We start from the raw sequence: 20,987 nt of genomic DNA on the forward strand, positions 1-20,987 counted from the left end.
CATGAGGAATCATGAGTATTAAAATAATGATACCAACATTTCACATATATGTAACGAAACTTATTATTTATTCTAACAAGATGCAATTATACCGATCATAATTATTTTATAAGATTTTATAGAGTACTTATATGGTACAATTTGAACAACTATAAATAAATTACTTTTTTTAAGAAGATTCTTTTCAAGTCAAACTTAATTACATTGAAAAAAGAGAAAAAGTTGATTTAAATATCATTAATGTGCATACACATTCATTTTTATAAATTTTATCTATTTTAAAAACTTTTTAAATTATACTAGTATTATAGAGACATGCATTACATAAACTTAATAATGTACAAATAATTTTATTGTCTTCAAAAGATCATGCTCACGCAGTTCAGGCTATTATAATAATTGAAGTTGTTCTTTCATATCATCATAATCGATTGAACCGTGAAGCTAGAGACATTATTATTCGTTGAGCAAATGATTAAAATGGAAATCGTTCAGCAATTTTTATTCATTAATAATAGCATTCTTCAAATCAGCCTGTAAGGAATGACATATTTGCAAGGAAGTATTATTGACTATCGTTTTTCGATTGTGATCATTTTATCATTCATCTATAAAGTGGACTGACACATCATTTGTTTCAACATATAAGTCAATTTGTATTCTCTATACAAAAATAAATACCAGTCTTAGAAGACAAATGTATCAAGCTATTAACGTTGCACCGTCACCATAACATTCTTTCAGATTACATAAGAATAATGAGTATATTCGTCATTCAATAACAAATACAGATAGAGAAGATCTTAAAGCTGTATCGGAAGTTATTTCAATAAACTTATAAAAGTTTCTTATTTTCAATAGCAGATTTTTACGAGCAAAAGATGTAATTTTCGTAATTTATATTCAAAGAATAAGGATAAAATTATGATGTCGAAGAGACGAAAATGTCAAAATTCAAAAACGAATAAAAAACAGATTTTACTCAATTAATTTCTACCTAAGCAAATATAATTTATCTTTAATGTTTTAATAAAATTCAGCACTTAATCTGAGTGATTGCGCTTTAAAATTAGCCATATTAAAAATTGTTATCTTCGAAATAACTTATTTTTTAATGTTTCAAGAAAATAATTAACAAGTAACTCGCAAATGTGCGCAATGGCTGATTATGCCAGAAAAATATTCGTCTGCTATCATTAAAATATGGAAGACACTCTGGTACGTTTCGCATTAAAATTGCATTATGTCTCCGTAATAAAAGAGAGTTAATAATTGTATGCATCTAACTAAAACCTGATGAATTCTATAGTTATAAGTTCTGATAAGTACATCCTTTGCACGAAACGGCGCGTAACAGTTAAATTATACGAACGAGATGCAACGAGGAACTATTAGAAACATGAATATAAAAAGATCCAGTGCTCTTCCCTTAGTTATTAAATGGATTGTACAATAATTGTTCTATATTATTATCGGTAGAGCGTCACATCAACTTCACTAACATTCCAGCATTCACTCCGTCATTATTTCGCGACGTATTTCTAATAATATTCACATTTCATTTCGTTGCGCACCGATTTAATGGTCAGTCATCCGTCATTGCACTCATTCGAAATTATCAAATATGTCTCTTTTTCTTTTTATTAACAATTATTTATAACAGTGGTCTGATATGCTTTCTTCTTTACTGCTTCCTGGCTAGAAAAGAAGAAAAAGAGTTCACTCTGTTCGTCATTTTAGTATCACTTGTGTTCACACGCGTTCAGAGAAATTCATCCCTGTCACTGTTGTGTACATTGATCAAAGCGTATCGTAAGGACTGCACCATAAGGAATGGCAGTAAATTCTTGATACTGCTTTATCAATGATAAATAAATTCAGTTGAATCTAATTATTTAACTACGATCTCCGACGCGATTCCAAAGAGAGTCGACTTCTCGCGCACTGACGATTCGTTCGGCGTACACATTAGATGGAATACCGAATCGTCTTTTCGCCACTGATTGTAATGTTTCATTCTATCTTCTTGCACTTGGGAAGTCCTTTACGATCAGTCCATAGGTTACCATTTATTAAACATATTAACAAATATTGCGTATATATCTGGCATTTAAAGTTAATTCGTATTAGCTGGCCTGCCATTTGAATTTGCTACGCATGATCCATTTCTGGCCGATTTTGTTTACATCACACTGTGACAAAACAGGTTGCGACGCGTCACCCGAGTGAGGTTTAGACAAACAGTGACCTGTATTTGTATGTCTAATCATTTTGGTCTGAAAGAAATAACGTGTATCAATATCGATTATATGCATATTGAACTAGATTTTTTCATAATTTTATTTCTTAACATCTACATATGTTTTTTACCTCGTCGTTATAAACCCATGCTTGATTACCACCCATACCATGACATCGCACGATCTTTACTGGACCTTGTGGACTAGCTGCATCAAGGCACATATCATCAGACATTATCTGTTGCCGCTTAGTATAAGCAAACACCTGGATAATATAGCTTTTGTAAGAAACAACGAATGTTCAAAGTAGAAACAATTATTTCTTTATTTTCATGAAAACGTATTATTTCAGTATCATATAATAAAATACAAACCTGATTACCACCTAATCCATGACAATAACTAATTCCAACGTTTTCCCCGGTTCTTCTGCCCATAGTATCTAAACAAGTTTGCGTTTCAACATTTTTCACGTCGCCGAGATAATAATAATCTAGTGGCATTGGTGATTCTGGGTATATGTTCTCCAAGTACCATCTGAAGCTTTTGCACTTCAGTCGTTCTCTGAGTTTTATCCTTTCAGAAACATCGCCGACGTCGACGTTTCGCGCCCCTAAAAAAGATGACTTTCTATACGCTACGATATCTTATAAAGAACTTATTCACATATATTTTTTACATATTTGTGCTTGCAAATTGGTTGAAAAGAAATTTTGTCAGAGAATTTTGTGCTAAAATAAAGAGATTTGCGATCATGGTATATTGTATAATACATTAATGCCATATGCTTGCTCCTAAAATAATAATTGTGCATTGCAATTATTTAACGCTTTTTTTCTGGAAATCTGAAAAGTATATAAAAAAGTTTACGAAGTAGCAATTGATTTATATATACACATACATGAGAACTGTTTTATACATCTGTCAATTCACAGCGTGCAGAGATATATTGTGCTTCATTAAAATTGTTTTGTATTTGAATAATTGTATATATATATATATATTCAATTAGAAGACTATTATAAATACGTATATGCATCGTACAAGTATTACTTGTATATCTGTCGCTAATAGAATATCTCCCTTTAACAGCAACCTTTCGATTGTAATAGTATCACAAAGAGCCTTTAATGTCATGCGTAACTTATTTTTTATTCTCCAAGTATACCTCTAAATATCTTATTTGCAATGTCGTTCTCGTCTATTCTACATTGTATCTATCATTGTTCGATGGATCATTGCATCAAATTATTAGATTACATATAACACAACATTACAATATCGAGAAAACGTAATAGCGATGATATTTTAAATAAATGTTAACGGGTATCTGATAGAGACATAGTGAGCACCCGAAGCCATGAACTAATAGCAAAACTAATCGATAGACGTGCAGAGCTCCCAAAGCATGCTGTATTGCAAAGCAACCAATGCGTCAAAAGAGGCACACAGAATCCAGCGATAGATCCATAGATTTTCTTTTTGGTTTTCGTGTGTGAGATACGCCAGTGTTAGTGCTACCTGGATTAATGTTGTAATAGAAGTACTTCCATTGGTCCAACCAAACTTCTGCGAGCCGCGCATTGTTGTGGTTGACTATCTTGCTGGTACCGCCCGGGAAGGTATACGGGGTTGACTTACGGAATACATGCCCGACGTGCGAGCATGTCGCAATTTCCAATGTCCCACCACACATCCATATCTAACCAACTCAGTTCTGTTAGTGTGTTAGCAGTTACAATGACAATAACACGATAAGAGATAAATAAAAGGAACAACACATGTGACAAATATGATATCTGTATTCTGCGCCTCATCGTAGATTTAGAAACTCTTCTCTTGCGGCACCTATAATGTACGGTTTGATAAGAGAATTCCATTAAAAGCAAGCGCAATTTTCAATTGGTTAGTCGGCTGGATGGATGAGTGGTTAAGACTACATTCGTATTCGAGACACAGAAATAAAATATATCTGAAATGTTCATTCATTGTTTATGTTTAGTGCCTGTGGCTATTCCCTAATTCTACAGAAATGTACTTGATGTGTTTATTAATTAAACAAAGTGGGGTAAGATAATGATGACAATCGCAAATATTGTATCGAGAATAATTTCTATAGTTAGAGATCTTAATTTTAAGTATTATATATTAGCAATATCACGTATACTTCTACTGATGTGTATTATATGAAATATTAGTAAATACACATATATAAATTGTAATGTGCATAACACATACAAAAGACGATTAACTAATTTATTGTGTGTGTGTGTGTGTGTGTGTGTGTGTGTGTGTTGTGTGTGTTGTGTGTGCGTGCGCGCGCGCGCGCGCGTGTAGATAACGCGTGTTAAAAATACTTTTTATAAAAGTATAGTAACATAAGAATGTTATTAATTATTAATCAAACTTGTAACAAAGAAATGCATTCGAAAACAACTTCGCATAGCTATATTATATTAATTTTGTGAGAGTTAAAAGGAAATATAAACGACTTATCAGATACCCGTCAAGTGTAGCTCTATTTTTTTATATATTATAATATATAGTGTTTAGCTTATAATGTTGCAATTTCTGAAAATTCTTTATTAAATAACATTGGTGTTGCTTTTGGCATAAGCGCTATATGAACACCAGCTAAATATTGAAATGATGCTATGAAATAAATATGTATTAATATTAATGTTTTAATTTTAATTTTTTTCAGCAATTCTTGATTCTTAAATTATATCATATATACATGTATGTGTTTACATATATTTTAATAATTGTGAGAAATGAAAGTTCGTGATGGATAACATTTGAATTCTAATGATATGTATGGGATATGTATAATTGATGTGCATAACGATGGCATCATTTAGCGCAATTTAGTACAACAACATTGCAGAGAAATTAATTAAACGATACACTTAATTATCTAACCTGGATTCATGGCATAGTAAAAATCTCTCCACTCATCCATCCAGACTTCGGCCACCCTGGCCGCATTGTGCAGGACTATCTTGCTGACACCGCCAGGGAATGTATAAGGACTCTTGTCCCGGAATACATGTCCCACATGTGAGCACGGACTGATTTCTAATGTTCCGCCACATTGCCACACCTATAAGGTACTTATGACTTTACAAATGACAGCAGAAGTTTATGCGAGAACATCCTTTGAAAACCTTTTAAAAACTCTTAGTCAAATATCCTAATAACTTACTACAATTTCTTTAATAGAAAATAGAAGAAGCGAGTGATTAATAAATATTATAATACATATTAAAAATAATTTGTTTTTCGTAATGATCGAAATTAGGTTGCAAGAAATTCTACAAATTAATATATACCTAAACTATATGCGATTCGAATATTAAAATAACACAAAATCGACAATTTTTTAAAAATGTTGATATTCTTTCCTTCATATATATATATATATATATATATATATATATCGTGTTATATACAATTATATATATATATATATATATATATATATATATATATATATCTCGTATTGTATACAATTTTTATGCATAATCATATCGAGTTAATTTTTCTTATTGTATCTTAAAAAAGGCTTACCCGGAAGCTCATTTCAAGATTTTCACCACCCCAAATATCCATGCCTTCGTCGTACGCGCCCAACTCATAGAAGTATTCCTTATCAATAGAGAACAATCCACCAGCCATAGTTGGTGTTCGTAGCGGCGCCGTTCTATCGCTATTTCTTCTGTCCATTTCTCTCTGCGCGACTCTGTACCTTAGTTAATAAAATTAACAATATTAGTATTATAGTTGAAAAAAGATATTACATTAAAGTGTTGCATTAATGATTTGAGTGCCAATGTGTGCGCATTTTATTTTTATTAGTTCCAGAATTTCAAAATTAATTACAGATAAATTTAATTTAACAATAAATGCAATATATGTGTATGTTTGCGATGAATATTGCGGGTACCGTAAATTTATAAACTCGACAGCTCGTAATTATACATATGAAGGAGAAAAAGAGAAAAATTGCTATCGATTATATTTCAGATCATTATATGTAGACATAATTGAATTAGAACGAGAAGTATTAAATTTATGAATGTGTTCAAAAATCGCTGAATTTATTGAAACTACCGTAATTTAACGAAGGAATGAATTTATGTCAATAATATATAGGTATGTCAGTACGGATCGATAGATTTAATATTTCAAGCGGATTTAACTATATGCCAATCTAACTATTCATGACTTGCAAAATATGTAGATTTCCACATTTGCAACTCAAATTTTCTTCGTGTGTATCTTTTTTTGAAGGCAAGGAATATTCAACTATTTCGGTTAAAATAGGAACGTAATGTTATTAAAATTCATGATGCTTATAACGTTATAATGTTATAATGCTATAATACCATCTGAAGTTTAATTTCCAATTGAAACCTCCCCAGGTCATGTCACTGGCCGGGATGTATTCGAAGGTATCATCGCTAATTACATCTATGATCGGACAGACAACGGTGTGCCTGTCGTTCGCGATCCTTGACAGTAAAGGTTCCAACCAACCCTCGGTGCACTCGCAGTGGGCATCTAGAAACGTGATTACTTGTCCTTTGACATGCTTTGCTCCTAAAAGTCTCGCTCTTATCAGGCCCGATCTCTTTTCAGTGCGATACACATACGTGGGAACGGGTAGCGTGACAATGTAATCTTCCAAGTCTTGCTTCAGGTGCTCTAGAAAATAAAGTTTCATCCATTATGTCGATCCAAGACTTGCGTTTGATTTTTATAATCGATTCCATATTGATGTTTATTTATATTTTTCTTTAAAAGTAGTTGCAGTTGATTATTCATTGTTACGCGATATGGAAATTACGATGGAATCGAGCTACCATTACAGGCGGTAAAAATACCGGTGTTTATCACGCATGTTATGTTTCTACGAAAACTCAAACTGAGAACGTACCACGCTCGCTCGCGTCGTCCACGAGGATGATTTCCTTCAATAGCGATCTGGGAGACCTGTTTATCACAGACCAGACCGTCCGTAGCAAAGTGGTCCACGCCTCATTATGGAAAACTATTACTATACTCGTGTCTGGAAGATACTTGGGGTATTTTTTATTCTTACAACCATCGAGTCTAATGTCCTTTAGGGATCTGTTTAAGGAGATCATATCGCTGGCCATCAGATTGAACTGATTCAGCTTAAATAGCTCCTGCTGCTTGGCTTCGTTCTCCGGCGCGATGTGCACCGCCGCCCCCATCTCGCCGGGGCTGCCCTTGCTCTCCTTGATGACCTTCGCCGGTCGCCACAAGTGCAGCTCCGACTGTGGATATTGCCTCTTATTATTATAATCCTGCTTCATCGCCTGCGGTTCCCTGATCTGACCCTTCGGATGTAGCTGAGACGACTCCTCGGACTGAAGCGCCTGCTGCTGCTTGTTGTCGGAACAACCCCATCCGGACCCTCCGATGCAGTCCGAATAGAACATGAGTACCATGACGTCGACCAGGAACCATACCAGCGACGTCAGCAATATCACTTGACACGTGTGAATGCGAATCTTGGAGCGGAACATCTTTCAACGGCGGCAGTCTTCCGTTTGTACCACGAGCTCATCACCCACTTCTCCGTGCGTCGCGATAAGGATTTTTCAAGGACTTAAAACGAGATTATTCACAACCGTGTTCTATCAATTGAGCGAGTCTTCGTGGAATCACATGACTGAGGTCGACTGGTTTTCAGTGCTCTGTAACAGAAAGAGAGGCCACAGGCTCATCACGGATTTGTTGCTGCGTGAGTGTACGCGTTTCAATCGCATCGGGGATTTCCGAGTCGGTATTAAAAGGCTGCCCGGGAGATATGCAACCAGAATTCTTTTGACAGATCGATCGCTTGTTTCAGCTTTACGCACGCTTATCACGATCCCTGCGAATGAGGCCTGGACTTTTTTTTTTCACCTCGCGTACGGTCGTATCGTCAAGATGAAACCAGCGATATGACTTGTCTAAAAGACGAATGAAAACTCGCTAATAAAAATATCGATTGTTTTTACAAATAACATTCGCAAAAGAAGTAAATTTTTATATTTTTATAATTATTTTTATTATTTATATATAATTATTTATTATATGTAATTATATATTTATTATATATAATGATATATATATTTTATTATTTTATATATATATATATATTATTATTTTTATTATTTATATATATATATATATATATATATTTTATATTATTTTTATATATATTCTTGTAATAATGAATGTCATAATGAATCACTTGAATTTTTCATAGCATAACATAAAATTAATTTTAACATTGTCCAGTAACAACGATTAATAGCAACGATGCTCTCGCGGATTATTTCGTGCCAAGCTTTTTTGAAGGTCTTTCGATTTTGCATATGCTGTGATGATTACGCAAACGGAAATACGAGACTGCGCGAGCGAAAAGAGCATATGTCAGCGGAGGACAATTGGAGCGCTTTGCGACACTTAGCATATGACTAATTTGTACAATACAAGTACATATCGATCGCGAAGAGAACGACACTTTTAAACGGGACGTTTCCATTTCGATCCAGTTGTCCGATGCGCAAGTTTCACGCCGATATTCCTACAAATAATGACACGCGACTCGACACGTGTGTGCGCATTTATGTCCGGCGGATCTGATAATGCTCGGCGATGAATTCGCATACCTATTCCGTATATCGGTACGCTTTCATCGCATGTAAATCGTTATCCGTTGTCTACGTCACAATTGCATCGACTGTAACGCCGATGACCTGGAGTTCGACAGAAAAAAAAAAAAAAAAGAAAAAGAAAAAGAAAGTAATCATGGGATTATCAGGAATGAATATTGTTATTTATGTACATACGAGGAAAACTTATTTTTTTGCCACATCAACCGGTATTTTGCTTATCGCTCGAGGTCAACCAGAAATGAATTAATCAGGTTAATGATTTCCGCAAAACTTGGAGTAAACCGCAAAAACGTCTTTTGACGTTACCCCCTTTGCGTTATCCCCTTTTGCGAAACAAACTCCTACGTGCTTAATTTTTACCTCCGGTACCACCACGGTACTGCCACGGTTTCAGTCGATACCTCGCTGTAATCGCGACAGAAAAAAATGACACGATCATAATAGCAAAGTGTTTCGAAGACGCGACGGAAATACAGATCCGCGAGTAATTATCCCACGCAGTCAGCGAGGCCATGCGGCCTGGGAAATTATATCGCGATGAGGCAGCCGTGCTCTTCCGATGGTACTAATTAATTAGCGGCTGCTAAATAATTCACTTTCATCACGATAACGAGCGGGAAATGAGAGTAATAATGTCGAATGACTACGTGCGATTCAAAGAACAACAACGACATTCCCTGCATTGCACAAACTTTCTATCATAAAAAAGGCACAAGTATTGCTTGTGTGTGTGTGTGTGTGTGTGTGTGTGTGTGTGTGTGTGTGTGTGTGTGTGTGTGTGTGTGTAGAATATATTTAAAAAGTATATTTAAAACATATATAAACATATATATATAAATATATATATATATATATATATATACATTCTATATAATAATAAATATATTTCATAAATAAATATGTTAGAGAAGTAGTTGCAATCTAGATGAAGCAATCTTATAAGAATATTGAAAGGAATAATGAAAAGAGAAATCTAATGCTAATTAAAAATGAAATATTTGGCAACGATGAATTTCTATTACTGTACCATCTATTTCTGTATTATTACTTATTAACGTAATAATAAAACATAATGTTTGATTAATGTTGTTACAATATTAATTAATACAATCTATCTATATAAAGTTTCGCAACATATTTAAATTTTTTGCAAAGAAAAGAAGAAATTATAAGATGTAAAAACTAAGTAATAACTCAGGAATCTCAAGTATTTAAAAATTTATTATTTTCTAGAGAGAGAACGGAATTATGATAACGTTATACAGTTATAAGTAATGTAATACTGGATATAATGTATTCTTCATTTAATTTCTACCTCTACATTACTGTTTTTCTTCTCTGGAAATCATCAGTTTTACGTTCCCAAGGAATCCCGATGAAACATTTTATAGTTATTAATAATAATAAATATGGTTATTAATAATAATAAAAAGAAAGTATTTCCGGTTCACAAACGCAGTAAAATTTAATCGCAAATATTTTTTTAATCGCCACTCTAATAGTCGGGTGATATCGCCGGCATTATTAACAACGTTACATGCAGTTTGCTGATAAATCGATACTGCGGTACGTTAATATTGTCAAGGTGGGACATTACTTCGTGACCACGTCATAAAAGTCTTGTGACGGAGTGATGAATTGCATGTCTGCAGTCGAAGTGCCAAGCTACTTCCTATTGTTTCGCTATTGTAACGCGGAAACTGCGCTCCACGAAACAGATGTTTGCGGATAAAGCAGATTTTGAACATGATCAAATTACCTCACTAGAGTGCTAGTTAACTTTTCTAGTATTAAAGATAGAAAGTACCAATGTTCAGGTTTATCACTAATTTTAAATCAATTTACTGACGACCTAAATCGACCTAAATTTGTCGTTAAATATAGAAAACAGACGCCATGTATATTTAATATTTTCGTATATTTGAATGAACTTTTAGTCACATTAATGTTATTAAATATTAATTACCTAACTATTTGAGGTATATTGCCAAAATTTATGCGATAATAATCTCGATAATATAACTCAATAAATTTAACTTTAATCTTTCGTCGAGATAATGCAATAACTTTATCAAATTGATTATTTTTAGAGTTTTAATAGATTTGATAGAATCGTTCCTTTCTTAGAGAATTTTAAAATTATAAGTTTTCAAAAAAATTCTAATAATATAAAAAAATTTGAAGATGTAGAATTAATATTTAATATTTTTTAAAGTAATTATAGCGAAATCTTGAAATAAATCCACATAGGTGAATATTTTTTAATCCGGTGAGAGAAAGAGAGAGAGAAAAAATTTTTAAAGAAATGAAAGCTTTACGATTCTTTTCATTCAGATAATCAGGTTTGAGTTCCATTGGCCGTGCTTCAATGAGAGAGTCATCGAAGTACTTGAAAGTCCACCAATATCACATTGACGCAATGCGCCAGGTAATGTCATTAAGAAAGTCTGCTCGCACAATAGACAGCTATGAAAGCTAAGCCCCTACCTTGTTATCCGTCACAGAAAGCTCGAAGCCCCGCAATAATTCAAACTACGCAATAACTTCCCTTGAAACTCGAAATCGAATGTGGAAGTATATCAATTACAACTTGCGTTATTTGCACTTCGAATGTCGTATTCATTTTTCCGAGATCGGTTTAGTTTCTAATGACATTGTAACACGAGGCTAAAACGCGACATGATAATTGGCTATATAATACCTTTACGTTCATCAAATTCAGCAAAATACGTAATATTTTAGTTTATAAAGTCACGACGAACTTTCTCATATTACGTTGTTATACATAATTTGTATTGCGCGGGATTAATATCGAATGCAATAAAACTTGTAACGTTTATTACACGGTAAACCGAGAGGTAGAGAGGGAGATGTTGAAAATTTATTAGATCAGATCTTGTTTCGTCTACTCCAAACTCTTCTTCCTTGGATGTATAATTTGCAATATTTCAAGTTAGGCAGAGAGGAGTTTCCGAACTTCTGAATTTTGCTTATAACATTTCAGCTTGATATCAACAGATTGTGTGTTTAGTTTAATTTCTGTCTAATGACATAGGTGGTAATATCTTAAATGTACCAACGCCTCAGGGGGGATCGATTTAAGCCCTTAACAGAGAAAATTAACTAAACTAATCACATGGGAAGGCCAGAAGGGCCTCAGTGAACTTAGTATTAATGTAATACACGTCGCAATCTAAAATTATGGAACTTGTAATTATATAATGCATATAGGCTGTCCTTCAGTTAACTCGTGAATAGAATAAATAATTCAAAAAAACATTTCATAACACGTCGTGAGAAGTTGTATTTATGAAGATGTATTAAAGATTTATTTCATTTATAAACGCTTATCTTACAAAATTGTACTATAAAATATAATATACAATATTTATATTGATTTATGTATATCTGTGTATAGATTTATTAATAATAATATAAATTAAATCATCTTTTTAGATGTTATGCATTTTTATATTTATTAATGAAGCAACTGAATTATCTTCTTTTTCCACTTCGGACGGACGTGACGTGAAATGATCGCTATGCACATACCATACGAAGAGGGATCCATTAAGAACCGGTTTCAAGGATGTTCCAAAACCGCTTTATGCAAGCTATTTAATCGGGTATCGAGGTATAAAAATGAATACACTGTATTGTTACGTATCGCGAACTAGACTACGAGCGTAAACTACGATGTGATCGTTCGCTTGAAACTCGACGATTTATTTTCCGTATCGATTTTATAATAACTGTTTATCTCACTTGTTTAATTGCAAGTAATATTTTAAGTAACGTTTTAAAGATATATTAACTTTAAGAGATAATTCTCTTGATTGTTAATATAATTATCTTTAAAACGTATTGGAATAATCAATGATCAATGATTGGAAGAGATTTTAAAAACGATAATGGAAGCGTTGTATAATTTTCATTTTGAAATTTTTCGAATAATTAAAAACCTATTATTATTATTATTATTATTACTAGATTTATAATTATAAAATAAAATTTGTAAATTAAAATGTGATATTGTATTTTGTATAACCAGTACCAGTATATCATACATGAAATATAACAAAGTGTAACATTATGTAGTCTCTATAAATTAATTTGTAGTTTATGTTGAATTTTAAATGTAATTTTAACTGTTGCCAAACTGTTAAAATAGAATTGTCAATGTTGCATCGATGCATTGAGTTTCCCTTAGATTCGTAATGCATAATATATATCCGCAAATGAGTGTAACAAACGAGTGCACAATATCAATATCGCGGTTAACGAGCACTAGCGGCGCGGTAAAATCGCGATCAAATATTTTATATAGTATAACAGGGGAGAACTGAATTTAAAAGGCGTGACATCACAGATTAATTTAAGCAGGTAACTAGCGATTACAAACACGATCGGGTGTTTGCATCAATACTTACACGCGCAATAAAGTCCCCGTGAAAATCGATTCAGTATTAATTTCGCTCGACGCTAAAAGGTAGCTTTTGATTTTAGTGATTTTGTATACACGATGTATATTTTTAAAATATTTTCACAAATACAATTACGGAATTATCTGAGAAAGCGTTTTTTATTTTATAAATTTCATCATTTTAAATTCCCAAATTTTAGAATTTTAAGGATATTTCTGCCATTTTTTTAAATAATTATTTTTTCATTAAAATAATTATTAGCACACGTATTCAATAATATATATCATGAATAAAAAAAAATATATATACATTAATGTGAATACATTTTTGAAATCATTTATCATTTAATCAGTCGTATCTATATGTTTATGCGAGTCATATACAACATAATCAATTTAATTTATCATGTTTTATGATTAGATCACATCTTAAAATTACGTTCCGAAACGCACCGATTTTTCACTGCGGAGCAATACGAAGTGGCATAATTCTGTCCTAATTGAGGAATCTTACTAATATGTATGTCACTAATATGTATGTAGTTGCACTGGGTCAAGCGTATGCACATTCGAATTCGAGAACAATGTACCCCTGTCGGCGTTTAAAATTGTGCCGGAGCAGCCAGACAATACAATACCGGCGATACAATGAGGATCGCGGTATCGTATGTGTATACCGTTATTACGCGCCGTTTTATACGGGTCACAAACCGGCATACAGATTTCCGGGTAATAGAGAACGGATTAGCAGTGAAAAACGCAATTGAGTGTGCATTTAACGCATCGCATCGGCTGATGCTGCGTCTCGCGCAGCATCCTGCAAATGTTAACTTTTGCAACGCTAACACTCGCGTTTATCGCATTTATTTACCCCGAAACTGTTTCGGCAATAAGCAATTTGCAATTAACAACGCGACTAGTTAAATTTATTGAGTCACGTATACGTATACCTCACATCTGTATAAATTATTCTCTACGACATATAGACGAAATGTTAGCTATTGCCATTTTTTAATATTTTTTTAAAAGACAAATTAGAAAGAGTAAATGGAGCGACGATTTCATTTGTTCAAGCACGAGGTATAGCCAGTGGATATACAAAATAGATGTGATTAAATTTTGATAAACTCATTCCAAAATTTGTCTGCGGTCTGCCACGCAATGATTAGGCATTATATCAACGTAGAAATACGATGCTTTTCGCACCTTTGATGGCGTTTTTTACGATGCACTTATCCGTGCAACCTGATTTTCTTTAAGGTTTCTTGTTACGCGGCTCGTTCGCGAATAACGCTTATCATTTGCGAGCGAAGCAATAACCATCACTCAATCATCCAAAAATTTTTTTAGATCGCTAACAACTACATTGACAAGTTACATTTTGTTGAATTAAACATCCGATGAAATTTTCACTCGATAAGTTCGTATAAAACGAATCTACAGAACGACAGTAGGAAAAATTGCTTGAAATTAAATAACTTGTTTTTTAAATGGACAGAATGAAATGAATTTCTATCTTATGACAAAAAAAATCATCATTTTTATTAGCATTATGTAAAAAATATAGCTATGAATTTATAAAAATGTAGATATGAAGAGCTGAAAATTCATTTGATAATAGCTTGATATATATATTTAAAAAATTTTTGCATAAGTTTTCATTTTCATGAAAGAAACTTATAGAATTAATCATTAAATATAATTATTAATTATTACAGTAATTAAATATAGTTAATAATTTTAGAAAGAATATTTAATAATTTAATTATTGAAAGTATTAGAATTATTGAATATATAATATGTTTAAATAATCATCATTTCAAAAACATATATATGCTTTTAGTCCAAATTGCCTTTTTTTTTATTTTTACAAGTTTATATGTTAATAAAGATAACAAGTTTCTCCCATAATGTTTAATCTACTCGTGTCAAAGATGTAATGTTCCGTACAATATTACAAAATAATAACCATTTATTTTCTGCAATTTCATTCTATATATACGTGAGGATTAAATATCCTTGAGATTATGGCAAGATGGGTTTTCGATCCTTTACGATATCCTGACATTTAATTTTCGCTGCAAGTTAGAGTGCTAATGATCGTGACAGCAAATGCCATAAAAAGGTCAGGGAAAAATGGATCCTCATATAGCGAACGTCCTTGCGGATCGCAATTGCCTCGTCTCGTCGTTACGTCGGGTCTGTCTCCGTTGTGTACGCTAATCGGTTCTTCAGAAAGAACTCACGGAGAACCTTTCACTCGTTTCATGAATCACTATCGAAGTGCGCCATTAATTAAGTATCGTTTCTCTCCCGCGAGAGAGAAACAGTGACGTAAATGGCGCGTACCGAGGATCAGTAGCGTCATCCATCAAGAATACCATCTGTCGGGAGACGCAGCATGTAGCTCGCGTAAACTGTGATTTCACTAATGTTTCACCGTTGCAACAGCGGCAACAGCAGCAGGCTAAGTTAGAAACAGTTCTCTTTAGCGGAAAATCTTATCAAAATCTTCGAATCTCTTTGCCTGATATTCCTCGATGAATTAATTGAATTAATTGAGGAACTGACTGTTAAGATAAAATACGTTTAATTAATTGAAAAGCAACCGTTTAACAATTAACGTTGTAAAAACCTGACTCTCGTTTAATCTCCGTTGGCACACTCTTCAACACGACGATTTATATAATTATTATAATTGTTAACAAAGACCGCCAAGGAATTGCAACGATTTCGTCGTCGATTACGGTTCAAGCTAGATCAAACTGCTGATGATCGACATCCGGGCGAGAGAGAGAGAGACTCGGGGCGGCGATTGCGTTATATAGATAATTCCCGTTCGTACACACGTAGAATCTGGAAAGTGAAGCAATCGGGACAAGTGTGCGAAGGGACATTTGGCGAACGTTAACTCTCACGCTATGCTCGCCGTGCTCGCCGTGCTCGCCGTGCGCAGATGGACCGGCACAATTGTGGAAGCGCCGTGCAACAATCTCGGACATCTCCCCACGCTTTCCAGACTCCCGGCGTGAGAATAGCGGTCCCCAGGACGGCATCGTTATCGCAACCCTCTTGTAGCAAGCATCCTTGCGGCCCGTGACGAGCCGCTTCACGGCACGCGTTACAAAACGGCGGCGGCCTTGAGGCGAGTTTCTCCGGGAGACCGACCGAGAGAGTACGCGAGTATCCGAGGCGTTCTATACGAGCTATATCTTGGAGACAGATAACGGACAGACAAGTGCGCCACATTCCTCGGAACAGCACTCCTACTGCGACGTCGTCATCGTCCGTCAATAGAATGAACTCTTCTCGCTCACCGAGAAGTCTCGTCCCCTAACGAAACGCGCGGATCGGGAAAAAGAAACCGCGGGCAGATACGTGCGGGAATGTCGTGATCGGAACTTGCACTCGGAATTTGCCATCGGTATTTGTATGCCGGAGAGAGCATCTTCGATTTACGTGACGATCGAACGAAACGAGCAGCGGACGCCCGATGTCCGAAATCCGAATGCTTTCACTCAAGAATGGAAGTATTCAATACGACGTTCCCTTAACGCCCACCTTTCTCCAAGAATTCGCGAAAACTAATTTTGAAGCTGGGAAGAGATTAAGCGTGGAATTCTCTATGAAGTTCGCGAGTTTTTCAGAAGAGGAAAAAAAAAAAGAAAAAAGAAAAAAAAAAGGGATTGGACTTCGCTATTATGTCGAACTCTAAGACCGCAAATGGGAACGAAAGGGAATTCTGTAAGTGCGGAGAATAAGGACAATAGTTCGTTTGCGTATTACAAAGAAAGCACGAGAGGTGTGGGAAGTGTGAAAAATCTTCACAGTTTATCTACGTCATTGTATATCTTCAAGTCTACAATTGGCACTATTCGAATTCACTGACACGTGAGAAGAAATAACTGCCCATCTTTGCAACATCTCTCTTAATCACAAATTTTTTTTTTTTTTTTTTTTTTTACAGGATTGCGGAGTGCGGGAAATTGCATTTTGCCATCTTTAAACCGGGATGTAAAAAAATTTAACGCTTTAACGCTCCATAAATTCGAGTCGAGTAACTTCTGTCTGAAACGAAGATCGTAAAGGCACCGCACAGGCTCCGCAATCCTCATTAAGAATCGCAAACATTTAAGCAAAACGAATAAGCGTTTTGTTTTTTTCTCTCTCTCTCGTATCTCGGTTATCTTTTTCGAGCATGAATGATCCCGGTAAGCCACGCTCTTCTCTGTTTTGCTTAACTTGATTTTTAGCTCACGGCACAGCGTGGGATGGAGACCTCAGCAGCTGACCTGGTTCGGATAGATCGATTTTGGCGCGACGCATCTCGACGAGCATTCCTACGAGCATTGCTATCGCATCGTATCGGGCTTGTCGAATACTTATCGCTAAGGAGTTGCACTTGTCGCAGATAAAAATGCTATCTTTTTTTAGCACGGCACCAGGAATTAGCCAATGCCATTTCACGGTTGGGAGAGAATTGGGAGAGAAAAAAAAGAAGTATACTCGCAATTTCTATATTCGGAGGGAGACTCGAAAAAAAAAAATCTTGACAATAAATCGGGACAACGGAGTTAATCTGCGGAGTTGAGCGTCTGATCGATTTCGATCAGAAACGAATTAGTGAAGTGGCTCTAAATAGTGCCCGAAGGCTCTCTTCGCTTAGATCGAACGTGTTACATGAATGAACCGTACGACGGTGCTCAGCGGTGAATGTAGAACAAGAAAAGTAATGCAGTAATACTGAATGTTCACACACATGTATAAATAACAATGAAATGTGCATATATATATATACATATATTTTCCCACATATCTCATTATTCTTAACGCGCAAACTAATACTTTATAATTCGCAGAAGAAGCCATATAAATATTAGATCAAGGAGAGAACTAACTGTTTTGAATCGATCACTTGATTATTATTTAACAGATATTGATTAATTTTATTTGATCACGTGATTCGACATTGTTTTATTGAATAGATATTTGATTATAAATTAAAAGACAACGTTAATATAATAACGTTAATTAATTTGAATTATATTTTCTTATTCAGTGAATTTGAATTAAATTTGTTCTATTAAATTAATATTGTTTGATTACAAATATATTAACGCGTATTAATTAATTCTATGTTAAAATAAAACTGTGCTAACTCTCTCTCTTTTCAGCAAATCTTTCTATTCATTTGAAATTCTCTGATGAAACTTTAATTTAAATATGAGATCTCTAAAATATATAATTTTTTTTTATAAATGTTAACATACATCTCAACATAGATTGCTTTCGAGTTTACGTATTCAGAGTTAATGAATAATATTTATTTAAAATGATTAGATTACACGAAAAGTTAGAAACAATAAACAAATTTTTCAGTTATTCACGAGTCAGTTATTCATTTTTTGAGTGCAGCTACCGACAATACGGATGCAAGAAAAATATTGCATGTATATTGTATGAAATTTTGTGCATACGTAACAGATTTAAAAAATTGAATTTTTAATGTTTAAAATCGAGGATTATAACTAGTCCAATTCTTTTCTATGCGGCGTATGTTTTTTTTACAGGGGGCAAAACCGACGCGTAGGAAAAATACACGCGGTGCACGGAATTCTCACGATTGTGTACATTAGTTCTCGTAAAAGAATTGAATTTTAAATCTTTGAAAAATGAAAAAGAAATTGGTCCCCGATCCGATACACGATCTCGTCCGATCCTGGGCGGTGTTTTTTTTTTTTTTTTATAGGACGCGGATATCAAGAAGCAGACTCCAGCCACATTGGATCACTGAGAGAAAAGGAGAGAGAATCCCGGAAAAAGGGAGTACGAGCTTTGAATTTATAATCGCCGAAAACAGAGGATCGGGCATCGCGGCGTTACCATGCGGCGCGAGAGAAACCTCTCTCTCTCTCTCTCTCGCTCTCTCTCTCTCTCTCTCTCTCTCTCTCTCTCTCTCTCTCTTTTCATTCTCTCACATGTAATCGCCACGACACAGACACGAAGGATCGCGCACCTTCGTGGCACCGTTAAGCCACGCGCCGCGTGCCTCGAGGGCGGCCAACGTGCGTGCTCGTTCGCGATCTCTCCGCGCGCGAAGTGTCATCTCCGGGACCGGGTGTCCCTTTTCGACGCGAACGGTCGAACGCAATTTCTCGTGACGTGAAAGAGAGAGAAAAAAAAAAAAACGCGGACGAACCGGTCGAGAAAATCTGAGCCAAGCTGAGCTGAGCCGAGTTGAGCCCGCTAACGATCACCACGTCACGCCGGCGGAATCCGCGTGCACACACGCACGCACCGCACGCACACTCGCACGCGAGCGGAGCGACACGTAGACGTCGCTGGCCGTGTTTGCGCCACGCGTTTGACGCCTAGAGAGACGTGGCAGCGCGCTTCCACGAACTTTCTTCACAGAGATGTATGTGGAATCGCGGATACTCACGCTTCTCCTTCGCACTCGCGCTCGGTCTCTATTATCTTAGGAGGAGAGATGTTAAACTGACGGGCCGAATCCCGCGCTGATACGGATTTACGGATGACAGAAAAGATGATCCCGTCGGTCGTATCGTCTTCCTCCAAGAATGAACTTTTCCGGCTCGCGGAAATCTGGAATGTCCTCCCGGAATGAGTCTCACGCGGCACTATTTCATTAGCTGTATGCCGTATCAGTCTCAATTACTCCGATTGCCGCCGGACTCGCGTTCCGCTGCTCGTGTCACTGTTCAAATTAGAATTCCGAAATAAATAATTATCTCGCGGGGGAGCGCGATTATCTCCGCGGTAACTCCTCGACCAAGAAGGGAACTCCCCGAGCGCGTGTAACACTCCGCTGACGCGCGTCACGGAGACTCGCCGTTGCGTAGACCGCCGCGAAAGTATGCCTGCGTGACGGAACGTTCGCGGTGCGTGCTGGGCTGGGACGACCGATCGTTACACGCCTCTGATGCCGACTAGAGTTCGCTAGCTCGAGAGTCGGCCGAGAGCAATCGCGAGAAACGAGATACAATGTGCGCGCGAGAGACGGCCGCGGGTAACGCGCGCTCCTCTCTCTCTCTCTCTCTCTCTCTCTCTCTCTCTCTCTCTCTCTCTCTCTTTCTCGTCGCGAGAGACGACTGGTCGATTTTCCGCTGATCGTGTTTCGTCCCATCGATACGCACCTTTTTCCCTCGGCGGTCCAATGTTAACGGCGTGGCGATGCGGATGTAGGAGGAAGCTCGCGGGTGTGCATCTCCGACGTCCGTCGTCTCACACTAAACGGAGGATACGCCTGGCATCGCGCGGAACGAAGCGCGCGGCGCGGCGCAGCGCGGAACGGTGCGGAGCGGAGCGGAGCAACGAGCGCGCCGAGGTTAGGACCGTCGCGAAGAGTGGGGACGACACCTGTTTGACGTTCGCGGCAGCGCTTTCGTCAGCGCTCGCCGACAACGCGGCGGAGGGATATCGATATCATGGAGATTGGCCGTATATCGAGAGTCGAGAAACGCGGTCGTCCGACGCATGTGGTTTATCAAGGCGCCGCGGCGCTGCTGTTTTCTCGCCGCGCGCCCTCCTCTGTTTTCACGTCACTCCGAGATGTTTGCAGATTTATCTGCGAACAACTTGCGATCTTTCCTTTCGTTTTTTGGAATA

General features: G+C 36.2%; 1 protein-coding gene across 4 annotated transcripts; it reads right to left on the reverse strand.

Moving 5' to 3' along the window:
* Positions 1-38: 38 nt before the first annotated feature.
* Pgant5 (polypeptide N-acetylgalactosaminyltransferase 5) lies at positions 39-20,745 on the reverse strand. Of its 4 annotated transcripts, XM_089077857.1 has the most exons (9): positions 20,516-20,740; positions 19,801-20,076; positions 7,180-7,966; positions 6,629-6,947; positions 5,811-5,988; positions 5,163-5,343; positions 2,615-2,853; positions 2,371-2,505; positions 39-2,276 (listed from the first exon to the last, which is right to left on the reverse strand). In XM_089077857.1, the coding sequence occupies exons 3-9, from the start codon at positions 7,793-7,795 to the stop codon at positions 2,127-2,129; spliced, it is 1,818 nt and encodes a 605-aa protein (XP_088933983.1). In that variant the 5' UTR covers positions 7,796-7,966; positions 19,801-20,076; positions 20,516-20,740; the 3' UTR covers positions 39-2,126. The 4 variants fall into 4 exon arrangements, with proteins under 4 accessions (XP_088933983.1, XP_011640187.2, XP_011640185.2 ...); XM_011641885.3 differs by lacking the exons at positions 5,163-5,343; positions 19,801-20,076 and adding an exon at positions 3,762-3,942 and having other exon boundaries at positions 20,516-20,745; XM_011641883.2 differs by lacking the exon at positions 19,801-20,076.
* Between the last annotated feature and the right edge of the window lie 242 nt (positions 20,746-20,987).

The sequence above is a fragment of the Pogonomyrmex barbatus genome, unplaced genomic scaffold (genome assembly GCF_055798465.1).
Source record: "Pogonomyrmex barbatus isolate J1 unplaced genomic scaffold, ASM5579846v1 scaffold20, whole genome shotgun sequence".
Classification (NCBI taxonomy): Eukaryota; Metazoa; Arthropoda; class Insecta; order Hymenoptera; family Formicidae; genus Pogonomyrmex; species Pogonomyrmex barbatus.